Below are 21,139 nucleotides of genomic sequence, written 5' to 3'. Positions count from 1 at the left end.
CACGCCCGTTCTGCCGCACCCACTGTGGAGTGCTGGGAGCGCATTGGGGTTCTCTCCCTCGGGTCCGGGGTGGGCTTTCCTGTTTCTGGTGTTCAAAGGAGACTCACACGGCTGCCTCTTCCAGAGTTGGGCCCATCGGAACACTTTCCTTCCTCCCTCGAGAGCTTTATCCAAGGCTGCCCACTGCCGAGGGATAAAGCCCCACTCCCTCACCTGACATCAAGGTCCTTCACAGCCTGTCCCTGTCCTCATCCCCCAACCCCTCACGTGAGCTCATCTAGCTGATCTTCCTGCTCCTGAACGCAACCTCCTGGCTCCATGATTCTGCTCCTACCCCCTGGCCCTCACCATCACTCCACCCCGGGGTGCCCCCTTCCTATTCCACTTCATCCTTTTTGGCCCTGTGGGGCCACCTGGGGGAAGCCTGTGTTCACGTCTCTCCTTGATGAGAGAGAACACGCCCCTTCCTGGAGCTCTTAAGTCCTCACGCCCCTGTCTCAGCCCAAACCCACTCAGACTTAGATCTGTCACCAGATTCATACACGTGGCAGCCTAGTCTTCCCGTTGACCCATGTCTGGCTCATCTCTGTGCCTCATGCACTGGGGAAGCACGGCACAAGTTTGGTCACTGCGTTAACCACAGAGAGAGTAACAGCAGGGGCGAAACGGCAGGAGGATGGACTCAAGAAGGGACAATCATGGGTTAACGCATTCCTTTCCCTTTCAGGATGAGTGACACTGGATGAGTCACTTCTCTCTCTGACCTTCAGTTTCTTCATCTGTAAAACGAGTAAAATAGACTCTGAAGCACAGATGCAACCCTATGTGGCATCTTCCACTCTCCCCTGCTCCGGGACTCAGAGAAACCATCCTGTACATGCAGTTCTGTATTTCCCAGGCGCCTACTGTACAAGGCCAAACCTCCCAGGATACCACTTCATGCCTTCATTTCCAGGAACACACAATGCTTGTTCCTGCCTCAGGACCTTTGCACCTGCACTCCCCCACATCTTTGCATGGTTGGCTCTCTTTACCATCCGATCTCAGCTCATTTATCAACTCCTTGACAGCTCAATCCAAATAGCTCCCTGTGGCCTGCAAACCCCCTATCCTACGACTCTGTCTATTTCCTTCATAGCTCTTATAAGCAACTAGAGGCCCAGTGCATGAATTCGTGCACGGGTGAGGTCCCTCGGCCTGGCCAGCGATTGGGGCCTATTGGGGCCTGCCGAGGGGGGAGGGGGGAGGGGGGGAGTGCGGGAGGTTGGCTGTGGGAGCTCACTGACCATCAGGGGGCAGCTCCTGTGTTGACTGTCTGTCCCCTGGTGGTCAGTGCATCATCATAGCTACTGACCGACCGGTTGTAACAGTCGGTTAGGCTTTTATATATGTAGATGATCCCATGTATCACTTGTTGACTGTCTCCCCCAGGAGAAGGCAAAGCCCATGTGGTCAGGGATAGGGTCATCACCATTTCTGCATTTCCTGGAATAATGCTGGACACGACTCAATTCATAGGTGTTGGCTGAACCCATGACCCTAGGAACTAGGGAGCTGGGATATAAGCCAGGCCCTCGGTAGCACATGTGGCCTCTGAGGACCTGTCTCTGTCTCCCCAGCCTCTCACTGGCTTCCTTTTCTGTTGTCTCTATAGACTGGGCACCCTTCTCCAGCTTTGCCCTTGGCTGAGTCATCTCGGTGGTGTCCCCAGGCCTGGCTCAGGGCCTGGCACGGAGGAGGAGTTGGGTAAATGTTTGTGGTGTTAAATTGGACCTGTCTCAAGGTTCTCACCGCCTCCACATCTGAGGAGCCCCAGGGAAGGGGCCAGAAGGAGAGATGAAAGAAGGTTTCAAAGTTGGCCCTTTCAGTGCTGATAAAAGCAGGCGGGAAGGGAGGGGCGGGAGGAGGGAGATGACTGAAAGGGGTACAGAGAGCGATATTGGAGAGGAGGGGAGCAGGTGGGCGGGAGCACTGATCTGGGAGGCAAGGAGTCGGCTCCTACTCCTGGCTCTTAACTCACTGTGAGAGCCCAGGGAAGCCTCCTCCTATTTCTGGGCCTCAGTTTTCTGGCAAATGGTGATAATGCCCTCCCACCTGCCCCAAGGTCTGGGGCCCAGCCAGAGGCTGAGGGGGAGGTTGAAAGACTGTGCCAACAGCCTGGGTGGAAGGGCGTTGGAGGAGTTCAAAGGCAGGACAGCTGTGGCCACAAGAAGGGTACAGCCAGCCCAGGGACAGAGTCTGAGCTCCTCAGCCTGCCCTGGAGGCCCGTCAGATTTTACCTTCGCTGCTCACTCCTCAGTCCACTGTAGCTATCACAGCCCGCTCTTCCCCAGGCACACAACCACTCCTCTGCCTCCATACGTCTGCACATGCCGTTCCTCTGCCTGGAATGCTTGTCCCTCATGTTTACATCTGACCAGACCCAGGTACTCAGCCCAGCTCCATTTCTGTCGCCTCTAGGACTTGGCTCCCGAGCCCGGAGGGTATCGCCCGGTCTGGGAGCCCCTGGGCAGTTAGTAGGATGGTGTCTGTGTCCTCACCTGGGGCTGCCACATAAGGTTGCACAGGTTGCGTGTGCACTGTTCATCTCCAAGACAGCCGTCACACAGATGACGAGGCTTGTTACCCTTCTGGATTCGTGTCAGACAACTTCCCTCCCCACTCTCTCCAGTGCTCAGCACAGAGCAGGGCATACGGTGGGCTCAGAGGTCATTCACTGACTATGCACAGGGGCTGTAGCGGGGACGCAGGGGGCTCCAGAAACTCCTTCTCATCTGTGCAATGGTAGCCATTCCCTCCACCCTTGACCTCCCTCACTGGGTCAGGTTCTTCTACAACCCTTTCCCCTTTCTATTCTATCCCACCTTCTTCCAACCAAAGCCACGGTCAGGGGCTCCCCAACCCCGTCTCCCCTCCCCTCTACCCTCCTGTCTCCATCCCGGCTCTGCCCCTCTCTCTACCTGTGTCTGTTTCTATCTTGCCAGGGAGGTCCATGTCTCTCTTAGCTACTCTTGTCCTCGTTCTACTGGCTCTCCTCTCTCTCACCTCTCTTTCTCTCATTGTTCGCCTTCCCACATCTCCACGAGTGTCTCTCTCTGTCTCTTTCCTCAGTCTGTCTGTTTTCACATTTCACCCACTCACCGCACATTCAGTGTGTGTCCACTGAGTGCTGGGCATCGGGCCAAACCCTGAGGATACAGTGGTGAACACACAGGCCTAAGTCCTCACCCTCATGGAGCTTATCTTTTCATGGGAGAGACAAACAAAATAATTAGAGAACAGGCGGTGTGTTAGATGGTGAAGAAGGCGAGCGAGGACCATGGGAAAGAGGAAAGGCGATCTGAAAGGTTGGGGCTGGGGACTGAGGTGGGGCTGAAACTGTAAAAAGGGTGTCAGGGGAGGACTCACTGAGGAGGCCTCGCTCTTGAGCAGAGACCTGGAGGAAGTGAGAGGACAAGCCCTGGCCGTGTTCGGGTAAAAACATTCGGGCGGGGATCAGCAGTGGCAAAGGCCCTGAGGCAGAGGAGAGCTTGGTGTATGAGCCCTGAGGAGGCCAGTGTGGCTGAGCAGAGCGAGCGGGAAGGAGGGCTGTGTGTGGGGGTGTCTGAGAGGTTTACCGTGAGGCCACATCTCACAGGGTCTGGAGGTCACTGTCAGGGCTTGTTCTTATTCTGAGCCAGAGAGGTGAGGGCGTGGGGCAGAGGAGGGCCATGCTCTGATGTACATTTGAGCTGTTTCAACCTGGCCCTGTGCCCATTCTAGATTCCAGAGGGGCGAGGGCAGGAGCAGGGAGACCCGTGGGCAACTGTGACAATCCTGGCGAGAGGAAGAGGTGCCAGGCTCACGGGCGGCGGGAGGGGGTGAGTAGTAGTCAGATTCTGGATGTGTTTAAAGTGGAGATGACAGAGTCGGCTGATGGCTTGGAGGGCGATGAGAAAGACGGGAGTTGAGAATGTTGCCAACATTTTTGATGGAACTGGAAGAAAGGAGTGGGTTTTTTATTGTTTGTTTGTTTTTCCGGGAGCAGCTGAGAGCTCAGTTCCAAACAGGAGCCTGAGGTGTCTAGGGGGGATCCAGGGAGCAGTGGAGAGGGGGGGGGGCAATACAGTGGAGCTGGGAGTCAGGGGCACCTTCACTTGGCCCTGAGTCCCTGGCCTATCTGTGACCGACCTCACACGGGCTTCCTTTGCCTCAGAACTCCAGCTGTGCCCTCTCTCTCCCCCCTCCCCCCATCCAGCGTCTCCTCCTTCCCTCCCGACCTGGCCCCCTCCCGCTCGGCCGGCCCGCATGAGTGCAGGGGCGGTGGCTGGAGAGCAGGCAGCAGGCGTGGCCCCGGGCGGGGGTCTCACCGGACGGGCCGGTTGGCGGCGTCGGGGTCCCGCGCAGTCACCACGCCGACCAGGGAGCCCACCTGCGCGTCCTCCTGCACCTCCAGGAGGCCGGAGGGCGGCCGGAACTCGGGGGGCTCGTCCACATCGGTCACCGTCACGCGCACGATCGCCTGGTCGCGGAATGTGCCCAGGTCAGCGAAGCGGGGGTCCACGAACTTGTTGAGGGCCTCCAGGACCACCGTGTGCACCGGCTGGGACTCGAAGTCCAGGCGCTGGAGGAGGAAGCAGTGGGCCAGTGAGCGGGCAGGGTCCCCTGGGGCCCTGACTAACCTCCCCCACCCCCAGTCCCGAGGTGGACCCAGAGGGAGGGCTGGCCCCAGGCCATGTGCGGACCCACGGCTCTCTGGTTACAGGTCCCTGCTGGACCCTCTTGCCTAGGGACACAGCCACTCCGGGCTAAACCGTACTAACATCCTGACTTTCACTACTCAGCACGGTATGTTGGGACATTTCATTTCTTAATTTACAAATCGCCTACTGTGTGCCAATGCTTTAAACATATTAACTTATCTAATTTTACAACACCCCTCGAGGCTTGTATTGTTATCTCATTTCACACATGAAGAAATTGAGGTCTAGAAGTCTGTAACTTGCCCAAGATCCCTTAGGCAGTCACTGGCGGAGGCTGGATTCAAACCCAGGCCGTGTGGCTCCCAAGTCCTTACCCCACAGAGGAAAGGGTGGTGGCTCTGCTGCCCAGCTGTGTGCTTATGGGCATCTATTTGGCCACTCTGGGCCCGGGTGGGAGGATTAGAGGCCGTATTCGCTGGTACACAGGCGGCAGCAGCTAATGCGAGCTGAGCCGGCTAAGCCAGGCTGCCTTAGAGCTTTCCCAGAGAGCTGGCTAAGCCCACACTGAGCCCTGCTCTCATCGGGAGTGCTGGGGGGTGACCCTCTGATGAATGTGCTCCGGGGCTGTGCTGGCTCTGGCCTTCTAAAGACAATGCCTCACGGCAGCGGTTTTCAGCCGCTGTGCCGCAAGAATTTTTAACACCGGCAATACCCGACTCTTTAGTCAGGGGCACTGACCTCTTTCCCCTTAGACTGTCAAAGAAAAAAATGACAAGAGCCAACACAACAATAGCCATCCGGTGTGAACGAATCACCATCATACCTATCTTTTCGTCAGATCGGCAAAAATTATAATATGTTGTGTGGTACGCTGCAAAATTTTAGTAATTAGTTTATATGTGCCATGTGATGAAAAAGGCTGAAAATCGCCGCCTGACAGCAAAGAGAAATTGCCATGGTGGGGCAGCAGGCACCTCAGTTGTGTGGTGGGGGAGCTCTCTGAGTACAAGGGTGACCTTCCTAGAGATTAGCCTGGTGTGTAGGGACCCGCCTTTCCTTTCAGAACCTCCCACCCCCCACCTTTTCCAGCAGCAAAAATTGCCACCTCCTTCCTCCCTCCTTCCTGTTGCCTGGGAAATCAGGATGCAGGGAGGCAGGCAGTGGCCTGGCCTGAGAATGAGCGATGGGTTCTGGAGCCAGGTCATCAATCAGGCAGGGCTCTGCTCCCTGAGCCAGCACTGACTCCACAGAGACACCTTAGGCGCCAGTGCTGGAGCTGGAGGGACGGGCCCTGAGTTGGGGGGTGGGGGCAGCACTGGGGGTGAGAGCAAGCAAGTGCTATGCTGAAGCCCCATGGCTGGGACAGAGCCTGATTCTACTGCTCTGTGATACTGTGCCTCTCTGGGCCTCCAATTCCCCACCTGTGAATGGGCTCATCTTACAGTGCGGATACTCACTGTACAGTGAGATCAGAAGACTGAAAACCGCACAGTGTTTAAAAGGGTGGATTCTGGAGCCAGACTGCCTGGGCCCACATCCCTACTCTGCTCTGCAAGATGCATGACCTTGGATGCACAGGATGGAACTCCTTGGGGCCTATGAAACGGACAATGATAGTACCTCAAAGAGACGACATAGGGATGGAATGAACTCATACATGGAAAGCAGGTGAAGGGTGCCTGGCACATTGTAAACACTTTATTATAAACTAGAGGCCCGGTGCATGAAAATTCATGCACTCAGGGTGGGTGGGTCCCTCAGCCTAGCCTGTGCCCTCTTGCAGTCCGGGACCCCTTGGGGGATGTCCACCTGCTGGCTTAGGCCCGATCCCCCCAGGGAGCCTGGCAGTCAGACATCCCTCTGGCAGCCTGGGATAGCCTTAGTGCTGCTGAGGAGGCGGGAGAGGCTCCCGCCACCGCAGCTGCGCTCGCAGTCCTCAGCCCGGCTTGTGGCTGAGCGGAGGTCCCTCTGTGGGAGTGCACTGACCACCAGGGGGCAGCTCCTGCACTGAGTGTCTGCCCCGTGGTGGTCAGTGCGCATCATAGCGACTGGTTGTTCCGCCATTAGGGTCAATTTGCATGTTATCCTTTTATTATATAGGATACCCGCTATCATATTATAATCCTCTGGGAAGTAGTTGAAGAAATTGGCAGTTTTCTCTATGCTCAAGGTCAGCTAGAGAGTGGGTCTGAATGCACTTATTGAGTGAATGAAGGGTTGTCAGGGGCAGATGTTTCTGTGGGTCCCAGAAGGCAAAGCCCAGGCTGATAGGAATGGATTTGGGGAGACAGGTTCTGGCTAATAGGAGGAGGAAGAGCTGGACAATGACAGGGAGTGAGCATCCTGTCCCTGAACGTGTACAAAGGTCTACCCCCATCCAAGAGCCAGTGCAGGGGATTTGACCTCCTGCGGGAGAGCAGGGTTGGAGTGGACAGTCTCAAAGGCCTGCACAGCCTGAGTTGCCATGCCCATGGATTTTGCTTCTCTATTTGACCTTCATCTTCTTCCTCCAGGACTCACTGAGTTTGTACTTTTGACTTCTGGTTTCTGGACAAGCCAATGGGTGAGGAAGACTGTTAGACTCAGGAAAGAGAGAGCTTGGAGTCACAAGACCTGGGTTCAAATCCCAGCTCTACCCCTTATAGGTGGGGCCTTGGACAAGCCCTTTTACCCCTCTAAGCCTGTTTTCTCACTTGTGAAATTGCACATTAATGATGTCTCCTTCAGAGAGAAAGGTCAGGATTAAAGGAAATGATGCAGGTAAAGGTCCTGGTATGGACTTGAAGTAGCACTTAGTAGTGATTAAAAGCACTGATTCAAATCTGGATTGAACCCTGGCCCTGACAACTAGCTGTGCAACCTTGGACAAATCACTTAACCTTGCTGTGCCTCATTTTCTCATTTGTAAAATGGGGAGGAAACCATCAGCATTTTCCCAGGGTGGCCCTGGGTCTCTGATCACTGGAGTGGAGTCGGGAGGGAGTATTTGGCTATCAGCGGCCTCCCTGACTCCATCCCCTAGAGCAGGGGTGGGGGGAACCTTTTTATCTGCCAAGGGTCATTTGGATATTTATAACATCATTCTCTGGCCGTACAAAATTATCAACTCAAAAAAACTAGCTTGCTCTATTTAGTCAAACATTTAATTAACTCACCCTAATGCCCTGTCAGGGCCAGACCAAATGATTTCTCGGGCCTTATACAGCCTGCGGGCTGGATACTCCCCACCCCTGCCCTAGAGCCTGCCTCCCCCATCCCTCCTGGGGCAGCTGTACCTTCTGCACTACGATGATGGCCTCCTGAGTGTCGCTGTCCGTGGTGACCTTGAACACATGGCCACCGGTGCCACTCTCCTCTTTGAGATGGTAAGTCATGTCCGTGTTCTCACCCACGTCCGAGTCCTCGGCCTTCACGCGTCCCACAGCTGTGCCGATGGGGGCCGACTCCTTAATGCTGAACTGGTACATCTCTGTAGGGGATATGGCTGTGAGCAGGGATGGGGGCAGCTTCCACCAGCTCTAGGAGAGAGCAGGGGGGCCCCGATGGGCTCCAGGGAGGGCAGTGTCTGCAAGGGGCTCCCAGGTTGGTCAGGAAGGTGCTGGGAGAGGCATGTCCTCTGCAGAAATGCAGGAGACAGTGCGAAGAGGAGGGCCCTAAATCGGACCCTGGGTTTATTTGCTGATTAGTTTGGGAGTGTGCCTGCAGTTTTTTGGGCCTCAGCTTCCCCATCTGCCCAGCGCAGGTGAGAGAAGAGAACCATGGTCAAGGCTAAAGTTCTGGAGTCAGTTCTGGCTTTGTAATCCTGAACCTTGAATCCCTCTTCTATAGAATGGGAATAACAGTGTCTTCCTAACAGCATTGTTATCACAATGATTAACTTAGAGGCAATGCCTGCAAAATGCGCACTGCACTGCCTAGCACATGGTAGCTACTCAATAAATGGGACAAATTATATTAAAACAGTGAGGCTTTATGCTGACTTTTCTGTTGACATTGATTTCTGCTTATTTATTGAGCAGCTATGATGTCCCAGATGCAGTTTTAGGCACTGGGGTTACAGCAACAAATAACATAGACCAACATCCCAGTTCTCATAGTGCCTTCCTCTTAATGGAAAGAGAAAGACACTAAACACATCAGTAAGACAGGCATGTGTCAGATGGTGATGGGTACGTAGAAGAATGAAGCAGTGAGTGGGAGGGGATGGAGGGCGGATGAGGGTGTGTGTGTACGTTTAAACAGGGTGATCAAGAAAGGCTCCACTGAGAAGGTGACATTTTTGCAGAAGACCGAGCCAAGGAGATATCTGGGAAAGAGCATTCCAGACAGAGGAAGCAGAAGGTGCAAAGGCCCTGAGGTGGGTGCAGTGCCTGGGATGCTTGAAGAATGGCAAGATGACCATTGTGGCCATAGGGGCGAAGCAGATGGAAAACCAGAAGGAATGCGGTCAGATGGAGCGCAGACCGCACCCTGACCTCTCCCCAGAGCTGAGGTTGAGGTGAGGGTGATCTGCTAAATGATGGGCCAGTGCAGATGAAGCAGGGGCTGTGGAGGTGGGTGCTATCTCTTGAGGTCCCCACACAGGTCTGGATACCCCTTGTGTAAACTGGGTGCCTCTCAGTCTCACGCAGTAGCTGGGTGGGAGGGGGCTCTGTCTCTAAGACACAGCTGATCATGCCACTTCCCTGCTTTAATCCCTCACATAGCTCCCTACTGCCTCGGGATGCAGTTGTATAAGTCCCTTGGCTGGCTCCTGCTGACACCTGCAGCCTCATCCCCCTGCTGCCCCACCCCAAATCTAGCTTCAGCCAGGCGGCAGTCCTTGTAATTCCTTAAATATGACTTGCTCTGCCTCACTTCCGGGCATTCTGCTCTGTATTCTCCTCCCTGCCTTTGCCTTCTCAATTCCCATTCTCCCTTTAGTCTCACAGAATGTTACCTCCTCCAGGGAACATTCCCAGACCTCCAGGTTCTGCTCCTGTGTGCCCAGGGCCTCCAAGCTTATCCCAGTGTGAGGATTACTGCATTTCCCTATTACTTATTACTCTCTGTTTATTCTCATATTTTCTCTCTTTTTTCTCTCTCTCAGAAGGCAGGGACCACATCTCTTATTCATCAGGCATTCTCAGTACCTGGCAGAACACCAGACTGTCGCATAAAAGAAATGTGTGAGTGACTAGTGAGTGAATGAATGAAAAGCAGTGTGAGTTACTGGTATATCCTCCCCAGATTAACACAAATGAAATAATCTGATAGTACAAAGGGCTAGCGAGGATGTGGTACAGTGGACACATGCGTTTCTTTTCTTTTTTTTTAAAATATATTTTTAGTGATTTCAGAGATGAAGGGAGAGGGAGAGAGAGTTAGGAACATCAGTGATGAGAGAGAATCATTGATTGGCTGACTCCTGTACACTCTCCACTGGGGATTGAGCCTGAAACCCAGACATGTGCCCTTGACTGGAATCAAACCCGGGACCCTTTAGTCTGTAGGCCAACACTCTATCCACTGAGCCAAAGCAGCGAGGGCCACATGCGCATTTCTTCGTGGGGAACAGAGTTTGGCTTTATTTAGTAGAGTTGAAGATGAGCATATCTCATGAGCCAGCTATTCTGCTCCTCTGTATATTCACTGAGACAGTGTGCTAAACAGCATTATGAGCTGTGCAACAATGTTCCAAGCAGCATCCTCCATAACAGCCTCAAACGGGAAACATCCCAAATGTCCATCAACAGCAGAACAGGGAAACTCCGGACTACACTACAGCAATGAAAATGAACGAAGGACAGCTGTAAGTAACAACAGATGATTCTATAAATGTAATTTTGAGAGGCAAAATAGCATGACACACACTTTGTATGGGGTGATGCCATTTATATAAGGTTAAAAGCAGGTGAAATGAAACTGATGTTAGGGGGTGCACAGTAGGTGCACTGACCTAAGGAAAGGCCAGGAGGTGGAGACCACGAGCAGACAGGTTCTGGTTGGTTCTGGAGGAAGAGTGGGGAGAATTATGATGGGGGGGGCATGCGGGGGCTTCGGGGTCCTGCTTGGTGTTACAGGAATGTCCGCTTTACACTGATAGGTTACGTCCCTTCTGTTTGTGTGCTCTATTTCCCAATAAAGAAATGCCAGAGGTGGATAAAGAATGAATAAAGGAATGAATAAACAGGAGTTTTCCTGGGGCCCTGGCGCCTTTTCTTTTCTCTGCCCCACCCCTTCCAGCTCAGCGCTGGCACAGAGCCAGGCACAACTGGGCAGAAGACTGGGTGACTCCCCCTCCTCTACCCGGTGCTTCGAAGCTTCCCCACAGAGGGCGGGGCTGGGTTCTGTGCCCACCCCACTCCATGTCTGGGCTGAGGCAAGAGGCCCAGATGACGCTGCCACACTCTCGGCAAAGGGATTGGATTCCCTTATCTCCTGGGGGTCAGTCCCCTGTGGCGGGGCCTAATGTGAGAGCAGCAGACCTTGAGTAATGACTCGCCAGATAGGAATCAGCCCAGCTCCCTGCGGCATTTAGTCTCTGCCAGCCTCAGGCTTCCCCGGCATAGCTCTTCGCCTGAGCCTGGGACAGAGGGGCCAGCGGGCTGATGGGTGGGTGGGAGACTGTGCCAGGAGAGGCAGGGAGCGAGAAGGCCTCATAATTCAGAAGCACAGAATCCTGCCCTCCAGGCTCAGAGGAGGAGGGGAGACCCGCCACTCAGGCCTCAGGGTCTCCAGGCACAACTAAGCCCCGTGGCCTGGGTATGGCTGCAGCCTCTTTCCGTATCCCTGTGTCTGCCCCCACTCCTGTGCCAGCCTGGGCCAGTGGCAGATCACGTGCAATGATCGTGATAGGGTGTGTGCGAGGGCCGTGAGGGGTTGGGTGGGTGGACAGATGGGAAAGCCCTGCCGGCAGGAACCAAGGTGAGGGGTGAGGAGGTCACCATGTTACCAGATGGATGGAAAATCAGACAACTTTGGGGCCCTCCTCTGCAAAAAGCATGATCGGAAGGCGTCTGGCCTGGGGGGGAGACAGACAGCTGGATGGGAGTCCCTCTCTTGGTGGGAAGCCAAAGGGAACTTGGGGTCAGTGGGTGGCTTGGACGAGCTAACAGACAGACGCACAGATGTTGCCTCCTTCTGGGAAGGCCTTACTTACTCTGCGGGAAACGGGGCGGGTTGTCATTAACGTCGGTGACCACGATGGTGACGGTGGTGGAGCCCGAGAGGCCGCCCAGCTGGCCTGCCATGTCTGTGGCCTGGATCACCACCTCGTAGCGCTCCTGGCTCTCGCGGTCGAGGTCAGGCACCGCAGTCCGGATCACGCCTGTGGACGCGGTAGGGTGAGGCCCAGGATGCCCACATCAGCTGATGGAGACCCCTCCACAGGCAGAGGCTGGCGCACTCATGTTCAGCAGGGCGTGCAGAAGACACAGTCCCGGCCACAGTCCAGGTGCAAGCTCAACAGCCACCACACACACACACACACACACACACACACACACACACACACACGCTCATACAGATATGCTTACAAGCTCACACAGTGAACTCACACTCTGTACTTCATACACTCACACACAAGACTGTCACACATACACACAGCTCAGATTCATACATACTTTCAAATACACATACACACACACTTATATACAGACATACACACCTACTTTCAAACACACACTCATACACACATATAGTTTCAAAAACATACTCACACAGATAAGCATACACATACATAATCACACACGCGCACACAACACAGAAGCAACAGAATGGACACTTTGGTTTACTAAAAAGAGGCACAGGGACTAACCTGCCACTGTGTGCCCCCCTCCCGGGACCTCAGGTCCCCATGTGAGGGTGAACCCTGATATTCCCTGAGTGAGCTTGGCCTGTGCTGATCGCCTCTCTGTGGGTGGCACTCAGCCCAGAGCCAGGCACGGAGTAACAGCTCGGCGAGTGTTTAACAAAGTGAACTGACTCGCCCCCACACTCGGTGCACTCACTGTGGAGTCACTCACTACGTATGTCTCCTCCACTCATGTGCTGCATACATAAGCACACATGCGTGGTCACATACTCATGCACACTAACACACACTCGTTGTCACACACACCTCCATGATGACGTCATCCCGTGCCCTCAGAGCCCCAGCCCCTGGCCCCCAGCCTGGCCGCAGATTCTCTGTCCAGGCACCGGCTAATGGCGGAACAGACAATTCTTCAAGCTGCTAATGGATGCGGGGGTAGAGGGGCGCAGGAGCGGGTGACTGCAAGATGGATGCTGCGGAGGGGAAGGCTGAGTTTCTTGTCTCTGCCAGTGGAGACGAGGGTGGAGCGGGGAGTCGATGAGGCATTCAGAGCTTCCCCCCATGACTCACTCCAACCTGCCGAGCACCAGGTGGTGACAGGTGGTGCCCAGGGCCTGAGCGCCAGGTGGAGTCATGCACCAGCAGCCCCATGATGTGCCCCATAAAACCCAATCTCCAGTCCTGATGTCCCCAAGCAGCCTCCAGACTCCAATAAAGGCAATGGGACGGGAGAAGAGGCTGCAGTGTGTGTCTGTGTGTTTGCGCGTGTGGCTGGGGGAACCGGGGGGGGGGGGCGCCTGGAGGTTGCCCTGCTTTTGTGGGACCACATGGAGAAGTGGTCTGTGTACCCTCTCTAACAAAGGTCACACAGACCCTTTATACGTGGCCCCGAGGCGTCTCAGGAGGCCCCCTCCCGACCCCTGTCAGACACGTCTCCCTGAGGAGAGGGGGGTCTTGGAAGCAGATGAGCTTGGGATCGACCCCCGATCTGCCATTTTTGGGCCGTGTGACCTGAGCAAACCCCGCACCGCTCTGAAACTCAGTTTCCGCTTCTGTAAAGTGGGACAGCCTCTCCAAGGAACAGGGTTTCTCCCCCTCGGCACTATGGACATTTTGGCAGGATAATTCCACCTACTGGACGCCAGCAGCACACCCTCCCCACCAAACCCAGGGCCAAAAATGTCTCCCGACATTGTCAAATGGCCCTGGGGACACAGTCAGTTGAGAACCACGGTGTGGAGTTTCATCTCATGAGAATCCCAGGTGACAATGACAGTCCCTACCGTCGATGAGCGTGTACCCTGTGCCTGGCTCTGCACTGAGTACCTGAAGGGAACTGTCCCACTAATCCTCTCAGCAGCCTATGAGGACGGTGCTGTGATTATTCCCGTTTTACAGAAGGGGGGATGGAATCAGGGAGAGGCCAAGCACTTGACCAGGTCTCACACGTAGAAGGCGCACAGCCAGGATTCAAGCAGGAACTCCGGGGCCCGCGTCCATGCTCTGACCTGCTCTGCTGGCACGGAGTAAGGAAGGAGGGTCCCTACCCAGCTGCCTTGCATCCCCATCCCACCTAGCACATGGCACAAGGGTAGAGCCCAAGCCTTTGACAGAGGGGTGCCGTTTAGGTGGTCCTGTGTAAGCCCCTGGAACATTCTTGCTCTTCTCGGTCCCAACCAGGCAAGCTGTTTTTTCCAATCACGCAGCAGGTCCTTCTTGACCTACCCCTTCCCCTCCTATTCCTGCTCCTCAACACTGTGATCATGAGGGGCTGTTGTGTCCTCTGCCTCTGGGAGGTGGTGGTAAGAGGCAAAGAGCAGAAGGGACAATAGAGGAGAAGATAAAGGATGAAGACAGAGAGGGAAGGAGATGATAGAGATAGAGATAGAGATAGAGATAGAGATAGAGATAGAGATAGAGAAGGAAAGTGTAAGAAAGAGAGAAAGAGAGAAGAAAAGGGAACCTGGGGAAAGAGATGGACAGAAACCTGGTGAGAGGCAGGAGGGAAAGAGACAAGAGGAAAGGGACACCCACATGGAGACAGAGGTAGAGAAAGGGGAGGTGAAGGACCTATGAGATAGAAACAGAGGGGAGCAGTGGAGCCAGAGAGAAACCACACCCAGGAGGAGATAGTGGGAGAGAAAAAAATAGAGACAGTGAAACAGACAAGAGAGAGGCAGAGGGACAGGAAGCAGTGAAAAAGGTGGGGGCAGGGAGGAAAAGAGAGGGCAGATGGACAGACTGACAGTGGAGGGGCCATCCGGCCAGACACAGAGGGGCCCTGAGTGAACCAGGTGTAAAGGCAGGGAGGGGAGCTGACCAGCTGAGCACTCACTGTGTGCTAAGCTTTGGGCGTGTCACTTTACCTCTGGGATCTCACTCCATGAGCTTGTTTAAAAAAAGCTCAGCCAGGGGCTTGGAGCAGGGGTCTGGCTGAGGTCCCACCTGTGGGTGAGGAGCCATGGGCATGAGGCTGGCCTCCTTGCTGGCCTTGCCACTTCCAGCTCCAGAAGGAATGAGGATACTGAACTCTTCTCTTTTGGAAACTGATGATGAAGCCTTGAGCCTTGAGTGTATGATCAGGTGCCATCTCTGAGTGACTGGGAGGTGGGTACCCATGGTGCCTCTGGGCCCTGCCTCAGGGTTACCCTCAGTGGTAGGTTGCTATGGTAACAGCTCCCAATGAACCATACTTCCTGGAATCCATGCCACGGATCATCCCCTCCCACACGGACTCTGGCCTGGGCCACCTGACTTGCTGTGGCCAATGGGACATCAGCAAGTGTGACAAAAGCAGAGGCTTGATCAGGCCTGTGTGCTGGGGCCTGTCCTCTTGGAACTCTGAGACCACCAGACAACGAGAAACAGAGGGACAGGAAGCAGGAGGAAAAGAGAGGGCAGATGGCCAGATTGACAGTGGGGTGACCACCAGGGGCTCACCACCCTGAGTGACCCCAGCAAACCCACAGAATTATGACAAATAATAAACCATGGCTGCTTTAAGCCACAACATTTTGGGGCAGTTTGTTATATGGCAGGAGATAGCTGACAGAGAAATTGAGTTCCCTGGCTCATGCATTTAACTGGGGGTCAGCCACTGGAAGGCCCAGACGGCCTCATGCACATGCCTGGCAGCTGACCCTGGCTGTGGCGCGACCTTCTCCATGCCCCAGCAGGCTGGCTGGCTTCCTTTTATGGGGGCCTCAGGACCATGTTCCAGGAGAGAGAGTGAAAGCTTCATGTCTCTTAAAGCCCACTCTGGGAATTTATAAACATCACTTCTGCTACATTCTATTGGCCAAAACCCACCCAGATTTAAGGTGTGGGAGGAATGGCAAAGTCACTCACTCTGAGGCCAGTGTAGGGACGGGAGGAGTTGACAACATCGTTTTCTATCTACTCCATATGCCTCCTGATGCTGGGAGAAGCCTCCTGGAGGCCGGTGCACTTCTGGGGAGCCTGGGGTAAAACTCCCAAATCAGTCCATGAAGCTGTTCTTGGAACCTTCTGACTCGGCAAATTCATTCACTCATTTATTAAACCCTATTGAGGGCCTACTATGTGCAGGGGCTACAGAGTCAGATAGATATGGTTCAAGACTTCTTTCCATCTTTTATATGCTATCTGACCTTGGACAAGCTCTTGAGTCTCTCTGAGCCTCAGTTTCCTATTCTGTAAAATGGGGATATCCAGTTGATAGGGCTGTTGGGAGGATTAAATGAGATGAAGCTTCCAGCAGCAGGTCTCACATTTTGGGGATGTCTCACTGATCTCCTCCTCTGGTCCTGGGTTGGGTGCCCCATAAATAACTTCCATACTGGGCAGAAATCCATACTGGCCTTCTTCACCATCTTATCTTTAGGGTCTGGCATATAGTAGGTGTTCCATACAATTTTGGCTGCCCGACTTACTCCCATAGACTCTCGGTCCCACCTCATGGCGCCTGGGTGTAGCTGTCTATTTGTTTCTGGCTTCTCTGTTGGAACAAAAGCCCTATGAGGGTGGAAACCAGTTCTGGTTCATCATCCTGACCCAGGATCTGGCACTTGGAAGTGCTCAACAAAGGTTAGTGTCATTCCTTCCCAGGAAAACGGACCTCTCTGGCCCACCTGAGAATTTTCAGAGATATCTTGAAGTCTCTAAGCAAGTCCTTCTATTCTTGCTGGGGCTGTGACGGGTGGGGCTGGTAATTAGAACCTGGCCACGGCTCCCTGCAGCCTTCTGCTCACCCCAGTTCCAGCTGTTGTTCTCTCTACCCTGTTGTCCCCTCCAAATGCTACAGAAGGGGCCCTGGAACCCAAGTGATGCCTCATTAGACTGCAAATGCCATCCCCGTCGCCCCTGTGGGGGGCTTGCTGGCAGATCTGGCCTTTAAAACACACATTAATTTCTCCTCTGGCACTGGGCCTTGTGGCACCCCACCCCCTCCCGTCCCTCACACCTTCCTCTCAGGCCCGTTCAGGCTCTGCTCCCTGCTATCTGCACAGCGAGAACAGACTGTACCTCACAGCAGCTGCTAAATATAGACCCGCATCAGCGGAATATTCCTGGCTGGGGAAATGGAGCTGGGCTGGGAAAGACACCGAGCGGCTCCTGCAGTGGGGCTAAGGAAAGGGGAGGGCAAATACGAGTCTAGGAAATGTCCACAAAGACCCTTTCAGGCTGAGCAAGTTGAGGGACCCTAGATAGAACAAGGACCCATTGGCACCTTCGCCTGCCTTGCCTGATGCCCACTCTCTGGCTTCTTGGGGACTAACTCCTCCTGCCCTTCCAGGCTCCATGGCTCCCCACGTGCCCCATCCTCCAGACCCTCTGCAGCGGGGGATGCTCTTCCTCGGAACCTGCCGTCCTCCCCAGTCTCTTGGAGTCTGACTCTTCATCTGCCCACCCTGCCACCTCTCAGACTCAGTCCTGGCCCTTCCCTATTTCTCTGTTTGTGTCTTCCTCTCCTCCCTGAAAAAAGCCGATACATTCTAAGGGCTCCATCTCCTCAGGTTTTATCATCGTCATCATCATCGTCGTCGTCTTCTTCATCCCCTTAGTTTCCATTTATGTACCAAGTATTGCGTCGAGCTCTTCATGCACTCACTGCTCCCGTGGCCTGCAAGCTCTCTCCTAGATACTGAGTGGCTCCCACCCTCACTTCATTCAGGTCTCTGCCCCAAGGTCATTCTCTAGAAAGTCCTGTCCTGATTTCTTCAGCTAAGTCTCTCCCCTTACCCTGCTAGCACTCATTGCTCCTTGGCATTATGTTGTATGTTTATATGCTTGTTTTCTGTATTCCCAACGTGAATAAACGCTCCATGAGGGTAGGCCTACTGCTGTGTTCCCAGAGCCTAGAACAGAGCCGGGCATACAGTAGGCACTCTATAAAGAGTTGCTGAATGAATGAATGAACTCCTCCATTGAATCCTCACAACAATCATGTGAGATGGGTATTATTATCCCTCTTGTGGACATGGGGAATTCAAAGTTTACAGAACCCCAACCATTGTGGATCTTCAAGTCCGTATTTCAGACAACCTGCTAGAGGTTCTAGATGTTTCTTTTCTCCTCTTAAAGCCAATATGGTTAAAACGGAATTAATTAGCTCTGTACCGGATCACAGTGCCCATCCACGAATTCCTCAGCTTCTAGATAGTTCTCTCACTCCACATTCCTCCCTCTGTGTCCCTTCCCGTCTCAGGCTCCAAAGTTAGGAACCCCTGGATTTCCCCCTCAATCTAGTCCCTTATAATCTCTAGGCCCCAAGGTTTGCCCTTCTCAGGATCTCACTCTCAGCCCTCAGACTCCCTTCTCAGCACCTCAACTAACCCTCACAACCAATCCTACATCATCTCTGGCCCCATAACTAGATGAAGCAGGTTACAGAGTCTGAGTGAATGCCGAGAAGGGGTGCAGGCTTTAGGTTTTGTGCTTCGGGGCTCTCTGCTGGGCACCCCACGCTCCTGGGTCTCCCTGAATTCAATCGCTGTTTCTGAGCCATGCTATACAGCAGCAGCCCGAGGGATCTTGTTAAAATGAAAACCTGGGCATGTCACTTCCCTGCTTCAAAGTCATCAATGAACCCACAGTGTTGGTGAGGAGGAGGGGAACCGAGTTCCCTTGCATGTGACTCTCAGGAGTGCAATCTGGTACATGCTAGCATTATCTAGCCAGATCCCAAATACATTCATGTGCTCCTTGACCCAGCTTTTCCCCTTCCCGAAAATTATCCTGCAGATACCCTCACCCCCCGGAATGATATATATATGGGGTTATTCACTGTAGCATTATTCGTTGTAGCAAAAGATTGGAAAGAGCATAAGTGTCCATCAAGAGGGGACTGGTGAAACAAATTTTTGTGTATCCACAACAGCTGTTAAATAAAAGAATGGGAAAGCTCTTTATGTACTGATACGGAATAATCTTCAAGATGTATTGGTAAGCAAAAAAGGCAAGCAGTGTGTATAGTGTGTTATAGCTACCATTTGTGTAAAAAAAAATAAAACAAATCCATGTACTTATTTTCTTGTACATGTATAGAATAGCTCTGGAAGGATACACAAGAAAATTACATTGGTTGCCTTGGAGACACAGACTGGGTAGCTGTGGGACTGAAGGGGTAAAGAATTTCCACTAAATATCCATTTGGACTTTTTGAATTTTGAACCTTGACATATATTTTCTATTTAAAAAATAGCTTCGTTTTCAAAAGAATGCGCCCAGGATCTTGTAGGGTATGCACACTGAGGGGCGTCCTTGGGGCTGCAATTACTGGGGATGGGGGCAGGACGCACTTTCTTTTTTAAAACATTTCCATAATGTTTGAATGTTCTCTACAATGTATTAGCGTAGCACGGAGGAAAAATAATAAGGATGTTATGTGTAAGAAAATACAATTATAACTGTGCTCACAGACTGGACTACTCAACCTCTCTTTACACACAACAAACACAAACACAAACAAAAACCCAAAATGCAAATCCGTCAAATACCCCTCTCTTTTCCATTGCCCTGAGAATAAAACCCAAGCTCTCCAACCTGCTTACACTGGGCCATCAGGTCCCTGCCAGCCTCTCACATCACTTCTCAACGGAGCCCGCTTCTCCAATCCAAAGTTGCTTAGAATTCCTCTCATGCCTCAGGCTGTTCTCCTCCTCCCAGTCTTGCCTGCACCATGCCCTCTGCCTGGAATGCCCTTCTCTGAATTTCCATCTGGCCAAGACCTTCTTATCCTTTGGAGATGCTGCTACCGCTTCCAAGAACTTTGTATCTTAAATCTTAATTGCCCATGCATATGCCTGTGCCCCTGCCCCAACCTGACTATAAGCCCCATGATAGCTTTTGTCCCCTCCTATCCCAGGGACAGTGACAGCCCCAATCCTGTAACTGACAGCCACTCCCAGCTGTGCGACCTCCAGAGAGCCACCGAGCCAGAGCCACCTCACTTCTCGGCGGCAGGCGGCAGTCTCCTCCTTCTGCCCCCCACCCTCCGTGCCACTCTCGCCAGGCCCCTCAGGGCAGGAAGCAGGCGCTAACCTCCTAGTGAAGTGGGGCATCCTCTGGCGTGGTTGGAGGAGGGTAGATGGCAGAGAACCTTTTCTTCCTTAACAGTGGGTTTCTGTTTTTCCGTCGGATCCTTAATGACTGCCCTATGAACAGAGCTCTCCTAACTGCTGAAAAGGTGCCTTCACCAGCCTGCCGGGAGCCGGTCCATCCTTGCTGTTTCAAGGGACCTGGCATATATGGCATACGGTTCTTAATATGTTTTCTCACCTTCTTGGCGCTGTGTTTTAACCAAGGTCACCTCTCCAAGAAAGGTTGAATCCCCAGGTAGGGATTTTCCCCTGAAGTTAGGGAGGGAATAAAACCCCTCAAGTAAGTGCCAGGCGGGTAATTAATCCCTTTAACTACGAACAATCATGCTTAAACTACATAATCTTTTCTCCCTGGAATGGAGATAAGAAACGCCCTAACCTTTGTAATAGAGATTGATAGGATTGAATCAACTGGTATAAATACAGTTGTAACAAGACAGAAACACTCAGAACTTAGAACAGAATCAAGAAGACAGAACCTACACGGAGCCTAGAGACAGAAGAACTTCGCTGGAGAGAGCATGCCGGAGGATCCTGGAGAGGGACTGGCCTCGGAGCCTAGAGACAGAGCCTAGCGGGAGAACATGGCAAGGGATCCTGGACTGAACCTGACTACAGAGACTGGCAGGAGAACCTGACTGGAACCTGGACACTGAACCTGACTGGAGAGCCTGGACAGAACCTGGCTGGAGAACCTAGCGAGGGAACATGGCTACAGAACCTCGCTGGAGATCCGAAGCAGAACCTCTCTGGAGATCCGGGCTAGAGATCCTGGCTAGGCTGCTGATCAACTGAACGCTGTCTCCGTGTCATTCCTTCTTCGCCGACTCCGTCCACACCTTTGGGGACCCCTGGACCTGCTGGGGTTGGACCCCGGCACCAGCCCACCTCCCCAAGACGACATTCACTATGACACGCCTGCCTCAGTTTAGCTCCAAGGACAAGGGGCTGCTTCCTCGCTCGGACCTCCCAAGTCCTTTCAGGCGCCCACAGTGGCTGCCCCCTGCCTTTGTTTTTCTGCCAGTCTTGCAGGTGCCCTCCGCTCCATTCTTTTATTTCTCAGTCCTTCCCTCTTCCTGTCC

The 21,139-nt window shown here is 53.3% G+C and overlaps 1 protein-coding gene across 2 annotated transcripts in view; it reads right to left on the bottom strand.

Annotated features, from left to right (window-relative positions):
- The window catches only part of CDH22 (cadherin 22), a 124,112-nt gene that overhangs the window by 26,085 nt on the left and 76,888 nt on the right, over positions 1–21,139 (bottom strand). For both annotated transcript variants that reach the window (XM_059706880.1, XM_059706879.1), the window contains 3 exons: positions 11,824–11,991; positions 7,958–8,151; positions 4,350–4,603 (listed from right to left, as the gene is read on the bottom strand). In XM_059706880.1, the coding sequence (XP_059562863.1) occupies positions 4,350–4,603; positions 7,958–8,151; positions 11,824–11,991 (616 nt within the window). The remainder of the gene's footprint in view (positions 1–4,349; positions 4,604–7,957; positions 8,152–11,823; positions 11,992–21,139) is intronic.

This window comes from Myotis daubentonii, chromosome 8, assembly GCF_963259705.1.
Source record: "Myotis daubentonii chromosome 8, mMyoDau2.1, whole genome shotgun sequence".
In the NCBI taxonomy this organism is placed as follows: domain Eukaryota; kingdom Metazoa; phylum Chordata; class Mammalia; order Chiroptera; family Vespertilionidae; genus Myotis; species Myotis daubentonii.
Note: the sequence above shows the minus strand (reverse complement) of the source record. Positions and strands in the feature narration are given on the sequence as shown.